Source organism: Tribolium castaneum, chromosome 10 (assembly GCF_031307605.1).
Source record: "Tribolium castaneum strain GA2 chromosome 10, icTriCast1.1, whole genome shotgun sequence".
Classification (NCBI taxonomy): Eukaryota; Metazoa; Arthropoda; class Insecta; order Coleoptera; family Tenebrionidae; genus Tribolium; species Tribolium castaneum.
In genome coordinates, this window is record NC_087403.1 from 3,185,234 (window position 1) to 3,194,007 (window position 8,774).

General features: G+C 35.0%; 1 protein-coding gene across 1 annotated transcript in view; it reads left to right on the forward strand.

Moving 5' to 3' along the window:
• Nucleotides 1-4,700: 4,700 nt before the first annotated feature.
• Nucleotides 4,701-8,774, forward strand: part of LOC655055 (hemicentin-2) — a 166,926-nt gene continuing 162,852 nt past the window's right edge. Inside the window, exons 1-2 of the mRNA XM_961549.5 lie at nucleotides 4,701-4,926; nucleotides 5,504-6,067. Coding sequence (XP_966642.2) covers nucleotides 5,980-6,067 — 88 coding nt within the window. The 5' untranslated portion in view covers nucleotides 4,701-4,926; nucleotides 5,504-5,979. The remainder of the gene's footprint in view (nucleotides 4,927-5,503; nucleotides 6,068-8,774) is intronic.

An 8,774-nucleotide genomic window follows, 5' to 3' on the forward strand; every position in this document is an offset into this window, starting at 1 on the left:
CGTGCCGGACATACAAATTGAACGTAAAGGCGCAAACATTGTCCAGTATTTTATTTTCAGCGCAAAGTGCTAGGCCTGAGGGTGAAGCATATTTCCAGGGCACCTACCACGAACCGAATACCGAATTGCGGTAATTGATAATTTTATTTGCTCTACATTAACAATAATTTAATTTCTTAATTGTTAATTCCCACTCCCTTGATATTTCCGCAACTTTTCTGTCGCATCCACGAAAAAACGTCTCAAGGGTAGGGTTCTAGCCGTGCTATGCATAGATTAGTTAAGCTCGTCAACTTTTAGAAATTAACGTAAACTTGCTGTGCATTTGGAATACTTGTTGCGGAACTGCTAACTTCCTTTCCTACATTACTTAACTTTACAACTTTAAAATATAAAATACAGAGAACATGTTTAAATGAAAACACGTCCAAACTAAACCATTGTACGTACTCGCGCAATATTAATTTTTGACACCAACACAATGTTCCCAACCAAAATAAACCGCACAAAATTCGAGATTCAAGGTGATATTATTTTCGGCTCGCATACACTACTCCAAATGTATTTCAAACATGTCGTAAGATGGCGCTATGTAAAACGCTTCCCTTCTTTGAGTTCAGCCCGAGGCATCTCCGCTTGGAGCGTTTAAGGTAGTAAATATTTGGAAACAAAGTAACTTTAACGTGTGTGATCTCAACCATGAAATCTAAGAACCGTCCCTTATTATTCAACTTTAACGATAGCCGAGGGTAGATTTATGTATTTATCTTGCACATACCACTCCAAATTCCGTTACGCCAAAGTTGTTGACAGCATGTAATTACAATAAGAATCTCCCCAAAATATTCATCGCTACGGTATTGTTTGTTACACCACTGTTCCAAACAAAAAACAACCAAAATTCCTAATTAACTTAATTTTTTATTACACCACGTGTCTCCGTTTTACTGTGAGTCCTTAAACATTTGATAAAAATTATGATGCAGCGTCCTGACTTTATGATATGTAATTACGTTCGTGATACCGTTTTATTTTCCACTATAATTTTAGTCAATTGAGTTTTAACATTAAAATGAAGATTAAAATAATGTATGTACGTCAAAATAAACATATGGGCGAAGCAAAAATATTTAATTTGTTTATACTGTTTATAAAACAATATTATTTTCTGTCACAAAATCCAGATTAGCGTATCTTGTTATTAATTTTGAAAATTGTAAACTACTCTATTACTTTCACGCTCAACTCTAGATCGATACTTCAGCCCACAACTTATTAAAATTAATAACACCTACTTGTAAGATTAATCAGGAAAGGATCCTCTCTTTACGAGTACCATGCGATAATCCGACCCCACTTCACTCTTAAAACAGGCAGAATCAATGGTTTTAATCGCGTTTTTTGGCCCAGATTTTGAATAATTATGATTAAGTCTAGTATAATAGAGCGCAGTGAAGATCGAGTGAAAGAGCAATGTCTGAGACAAAGTGGGTATTTTGTTCCGTTTAATCTAGAGGATACATTTGCAGTAAAACTGTAAGAGGAGATGCACTCGTTTATAAGAATTTGTTGCAACGTCATCCAAGTTGAACTTATTAAATTCCTGTCGATTAGCGAATTTACTTTCTGTAAAATGCCCGGTAAAATATCTGGAAAATCCGCCATTTACTATGGAAATAATTCTTAATCTCGGATAAATGGAGCAACGGCTTGGATAAAATCGGTCTTTGCGTGCTAAAGCTATGTGTGAAAAGTGTGCTTTTTTATCAAATTATAAATTGCTTCATACACAATTTGTTTCAAACTTTGGCAGAGAAGTTTCTGCTCCAGGTTTATGTGAAAATCTCCATTAAGGAGGACTGAATCCATCCTGGAACTACTTACAGGTAATTACCTACGCCAGCCGGCAACTCTAGCGGAATATTTGTAGCTCACTTTCTCCCCATTTGTCGTTAGAACAGATTTTAACAAAATATAACGGTTGTTATAAAATCTGCTAAACGCCGTGTTAGACTAGTGCTACTTTGACGAATTTTTCGAGAATGTTAATGCGAGTACAGAGAAACAAAATGGGGGATTAGTGAGCTCCATCTGAAGACGCCAACATTTTCAGGCACTTTGTTGCTTTTGTGTAGTCGGATGTGCCTTCAGAATTGTGTAAGTGGCAGTAAAAGACACACATATGGAAGGGAAGCAAAGATCCATATGACGATAGAGTTGTTGAAGAGCTGAATTTAAATATAAGGTAGAGATTTGGAGCATATTAGTGACTGAGAAATGAAAAAAGCAGAAAGCATAAATGCGATAGCGTCCAGATGTGATAGTGATGTACTGAAAAAAATTAAATGTCAATAAGGCCTGTTTTCTTTTTAGGACAGAATATGTCAGGCATTTTCAACCGAAAATACGGGGAAAATGTATATAGAAGGTGGTTTTGAGCTGAATAAACAATGTGAAATATTTATATTTGTATAAATATTTGAATAAAAAAATTTACGTTTCGTAGGATTTAAAACAAAGTTACAGTTGGAGCAGGGGAGACACACGAAAGCCGGAAAGCACAAGTTTAAATTAATTAAAAACATTTTTCCTGTTTACGTCAATTATTATTTATTTAATTACTGTATCAATATTTATAGAATCTGAAATTTTGTGTATTCGCTTTTACCGGCAATAAAAAACTACTATAGAAGTAATTAGAGCAATATTCCGGTTTATTAATTTTACAATACATTCTCTTCGCACATTCTGTGCATTATGAACATTCTGTTCATTATGGCAAATTTTGATTAAGCTTTTGAAGGTCGTTCAATTAATAAAGCTACACAATATTCAGCTTACATCAAAGAAATACCAAGTTAGGTTTAAAATTATGAGTACTTCCCACATGGAGACAAGTCGAAATTTGATTACCCGTTATTGGAGAAAGATTTTTAGTTTTATTTTATTAAAATATCAGAGAAAAAGATATGAAGCAAAATTTAATTTAAAGTTTTTTGCACTTTTATTTTTAGTCTCGATCAGACAGTTGGAGCAACTTTAGTAGTTTAATAGTGAAGGTTGTTTCAAACTTTAAGCTTTGTTTACTTCGCAAAAAATGTTTTCCCATCAACTTAACCAGAAAATTGTACAATGTATAAACTTTATTTTTGTTTCATTAAATATACATTTGGAAAACTTTTGTTAAAACAGACAAAAATTGAACGTGTTTTCCTGAAAACAATTTAGGTTCGCATTTGCGCTTGTAATTATAGCGCAATAAAGTGTGCAAAACTTTTGAATAGGTTTATTTACGTCGGAAAAAAGCTATTTAAACACTAGCAGTTAACTAGTTTTCAGCTCTGAATAAAAGCGACTTTATTCAAATTAATACCCAGAGATATAGTTTTTAAGTTAAAATGCGGTTAACATGTGTGCCCATGTCGGGCTGCACGTTTACATCTCTCCATATGAATGAGAAATGCAACATGCTCGTAGTGGCTCCTAAAAAATTCAGTGTTTCGGTTGAACAAAGGTCACGTGTGATTAATGGCATTCACGTCCATAGTACACACCAAGACGAGGTGCTTCGATCACGTAACAATTGATTTTGAAACTGATGTCATTAATTAGAAAAAAACGAATTTTGACCAAACTGGCACACCTAGACAAAATCTCCAGTTTCTGACTGTTTATGACAGCTTTACGTGCTCTTTGAGATTCCTGCAAAAGTCTTGAGAAATTTGTTTAGTTTGACAGCGTCCTCCCTTTTTTCAAAATAAAAAAATAAAAAATTAACTTAATGTTGTAATGTTCTTAGAAAACAGCGAAATTTCAGACGGTTTGGCCGACATTTGCAAAATAATCAAACAAGTTTTGTTCAGTTGTGAACGCCTTATGATTGGTCTGTTTTACAGTTGGGAGTGCAATCTCCCCACCCATATCCAATGACAAACGCTTCAATCGTCTTACAATTTTTTGTGCGCCCGATAAACAAGTAGGAGGTGAATTTTATATTTTTATTGGTCAATTACTCATTCGAGGGACAAATGAAACCGGTCTTAGAACTGTCGCTTTGGAAAAATTAATAATTCCAACTATAATAATTAAAATAAATAAATTTTTAGAATCAAAATTAACAACTGGTGAACACTGCAACTGTGACCAAACATTCGTTATAATATTTTATCATTCATCAGTTTCAAAACTTTAGAATTTAAGTAAATTGCATGGTTTCTTAGTTTCTATTGACGTGGTGTGTTTGCTTTTCGAAAATCCTTAAAGCGCAGTTCGTTTTTTTATTCATTCCGTTCTTATTTTTGATCATTAACTAGAATTTGTTTTTTTCCGCTCGCTCCCTTTGAATTAGTTCGCCGGCTTGAAAGCGGTGTTGAAATTAGAATTGGCATTAGAATTAGGAGGGCCGGCCGTTTATTTTTGAAGGCACTAATTGCAATCGCGACTTTGATAAAGGATTAAATTATAAGGGCGGATGTGGAAGCTGATCCCGGCAATTAGTCGCCGTGCTTTAAATTAGCGGAGGTGTTTCGCGAAAAAACCAAGATATCACTCCTCTTGTCAGCACTTCGAAAATGATTATCGAAGGGCATTTAGCATTCTATAGCAATCGCATTAAAATAATGGATGAGAAAGTGCACCGCGACGCTTGCGCCCCTTAAAGCGTCTGCGCCATGTCACCGGATTCAAGCCGGGCCAGTAGTACAGTGTCTTCGCACAAGTTAAGCCACGAACACACTGTCTGTGCAAACGGCGCGTGCTGGCATGTGACGCGACTGTCGTTATTCATTTGTCTTATGACAAGTGTCAGTTGGCGCTGTGGATTTGCCGCCTAACATTACCTCACGTTTGCTCTTCTCGGATACTTTGCATCTTCCTTAATTATTAAGTGCTGTCATTTCCGGATTTCAACAATCCGCGAAACCGCAGGTAATATGAATTAGACCAACGACTCTATCATCAGACCAAACTCCCAACAAAATAAACGAATTTTACTAGAACACTGTTTGTTTGCTTTCTTTATTTTTCGCCTTGTTACGTCGGATTCTCCAACCTACACTTGGCTTGTGCAAGCTAATTGATAAGACTTCCGGCATTTTCCCGGATATTTTTCATAAGAGAGTAAAATTTGATTTTTTTAATAAAATGTTACAGTGGAATAAAAAATGTTTGTTCGATTTCGCGTTTTTATGATTCGGGGAAAAATTGAAGCTATATTAAACTTTTCCAATCAACGGTTTAAAAACCTAAATGTCGTGTTACTGTCAAGCCGTTACCAGTACAAGGACCGGGAAGCAAAGCGATTAGTTTTGTTAATATACGACATCGATTGGAGCTACCTGAAGAGATTTTCTGCATAATTCTTGCTCCAGAAACATGATTAAATTTAATTAGTAGCTTAATAATTGTTGAAGGGTCTGTAGTGGGCTGTTATAGGAGTTGAAGTGTGGAAAAGTGTATGTTGTGGATGAGTGTGTCTACCTACTACCGGTTCGATTTGTTTCAGGTTGAACTGACGGATTTGGAATCAGGGTGTTTTAATTGAAAGTGAACTTTACGTAAGTTGTTTCTGGAAGACGTTATTGCGTTCCCAGCAGCAAATAACATTAGCTTTGCTCCACAGTTAAGGTGTGAACATTTCCTTTATGATTGTGAACTTAATTTAATTCTGTTCCGCTAGTGTAATTTAATAAGCGAGAAGATCGTTCGCTATTCTAGCATGGTTCGTCATAACTGCGCTAAAAGAGGATCGGTTTTCTCGATTTAAAAGGACTAACTCCGCGCACTACAGCGCTGGTATCTGGATAGATATTTAATGCCCCAGATACCGAGGCATTAAAGTGGTTGGCGGAGAAAATCTTCAATAATTGTGGACATGTAAGTTGATAACCTCGCGCGATAAGATTAAAATGTCCAAATTATCCGAGTCGTCGTGTGTGGTGCAGTGATTTTGTAGTGTTTTTCGATACGGTCAACATCAACATGAAGACTCTCACTCCATCGCCGAGGACCTCTTCAGGACTGCTTGTGCTGACGTCGTGGATCCTCATCCTGCTCGAACTTTGCACAGGTTTGTCTCTTTTGCCTTCTTTCACCACATCTCAGTGACACCCTTCGTTAACGAAATGACTGCCCGCTACTACAAATTACCCAAATTTTCCCGACCTTTTCCTGGATACTACCCCAACACAAACACACTAAGTGTTCCAGCAATAACCCCCGCGTTAAACTCACTCTCAGTACGCAAAATTAAATTACGTTTATGTAACGAATGTCACTGATCCTTAATTAAATACCCAATTACCACCTTAAATTTAAAACGATATCGCGACTTTTTAACTTAACCCCGTAGATCCACTTCAATCGCCTCCAATTACAACGCTATAAAGGTTCCACAAACGACGGCTTAATTGAGAGAAACCGCCCGTACGCCCATTTTACAAGAAAAATATTTCATCTCCATTATTATTATTTATAATGACATTTACAGACTTACTGATGCTTTCTCATAAATTAATTTTATTCAATATTGTTAAAATATAAAGCTTCATATAAAAGCTCACTTCGCAGAATTATTAATACCGAAAGGAGAGGCCCTTAAATTTTATTTTTATCGCAAGCTACGCACATTTTGACTTAATTTGGCTTTATTACCTCTGTCTATACCTATTTTAATATGAAAATATCTACCTATAAAATGTTATATTATCGAACTATAAAAATTTATTCAATATTTATAAAATGAGAAATAACAAACCGTGTTACGAATATAAATGCAGTTGTAGCTTTATTAAAAGTATGGAAATGTAGTTTCAAAAAATCAATAGGTAATATTTAGTTGATGAAATAAATATGTGACAATTAAATGAAATATTTGATTATTCAAACCGAATTACTTCAATATATCAAAGCTGAACTTTATTTCAAATCAAATTAAGGATATTCGGTAGCTGAAAACGGAAAATCGCCTTAGAAATGATCACAGAAGAAAGTCATGCTAAATGTTTAGGAAAGCTTCGAGTTTCTTTTTTATATCAGGATGTAATAATAAAAGGAAGAACGTAATTTCTAGCGTATTTTTTCAAGATTATTTTGCCGCATTTTAGCAGGTTACTGTAAATTAATCAGCTTATTAAAATTTTCAATTAAACGGGAATTGGACTAATAACTGTGCAAAAGAATCCTTTTTTTCACTGGAATGGTGTGTCTATAACAATCGATCAATAGTAATTTTTCAGTAATAACCATCTACTCTCTTATTTATCACAACAATTTTCTAAATAGTGCCTGAAATAATTACTTAGGATAATTTATTTTTTATACGCCAGTGTGGGGCAGTTGATTCGTACAGAGCGCTCTAAAAACGTTTACAAGGAGTGTGGCGTGCATTAGCGGGGTTGTAGATGGGGTTCAGGAACCACTTAGCACTTGAATAAATGTCTTGAATAAGTTTGGAATATATAATAAATTTTTCACACGTAAAGGTCAAGGTTTAAAGTTTGATGAATATTCTTGTCAGTTAGTCCGATAGCCGTATCGATTCGGTTGACCTTTCTTTGTACAGATAAATCTGGGAACTAAAGAAGGGATGCATATTCTCGTACTAATATGACATATGAGATGATGGATAAAACCAATCGAAAACTGCCATCGCGCCATTGGGTGAAGGTATCAGAATGGAATTCCGATAAAATGTGAAATGTTGTAACATTTTCGCGAACCAATTATAATTTTACGGCTTTTGAGCCGATCAATTGTAACGAGAATTGAAAATGCATCAGTACATCGTTATCTTCGGTGCATAAAACTTGCACAAACATTATTAAGTCAAGCTACTTTATGCAAACCGGAGGAGGAAATTTAGCGAGATGTTTGCACTTGTCGACTCGTTTTAATATATAAAATTTTAAAGTGGCGAAAGTGATGAAATCATGTATTTATTCATTTTCCTAAAATAAGGCTTTTAGGTGGACATCAACCTTTTACCCTTGGACGTGACCTGTGTTAATGGAGTGGATCATATTTTTTCTTGCTGTGTTAAGAACTAATTCATTTCGGTGCTTTCATTTTTAGCATATCGTAAACACGCATTTATGATAAATGTTGGTTTTATAATTATTACGCTACAGTTAATGTCGTGTTTACACACGATGATAATTGCAATTCCAGCTTGAATTTTTTCAAGTAATCGTGCCCATGTAAACGGACTGATGATATTATTGGCTATTGGATCGGTAAACAATGAGTTTATCAATAATTAAACAGGTGTAAGTGGCGGGTAAATCGTCTGTTTCATTCACGGGACGATTCGAGTAATCAATTATTAATAAAATAAACTAATTTTGTCTCGGCGAATTGGCATGACTTTGTGCCTTAGTTACGCTTTTTCGAGCTTATACTAATTATTCATTCAGGGTGGCTTTTTTCGAGTAATATCTTATTTCCTGTGTTTTTGTAGCAGATTTTCTTTTCTTTATTGTTGGTGTGCTTGTTAGGAGATTTATGCTGTAGGAAATCCTTTTTGAAGGATAATTTGTAGAACACGCTTTTAATTCGTTATAAAGAAAGGCTAAAGTTGTTTATTAGGTGGGACAAAGTATGATGCAAGAGTGATTAGCAAGATGTTGTTTCATTCATCGTTCTGTGAAATTTAAAATGTTGAGTTGGAAGCTTCGCAAAGGATTAAATTGATTTTGTTAAATTGCCGTAAGTGTAGATAATTACGTATTCAGTGACTGTGAAGGTGTCAATTCTGAAACTCGATTAAAAGGAATAGA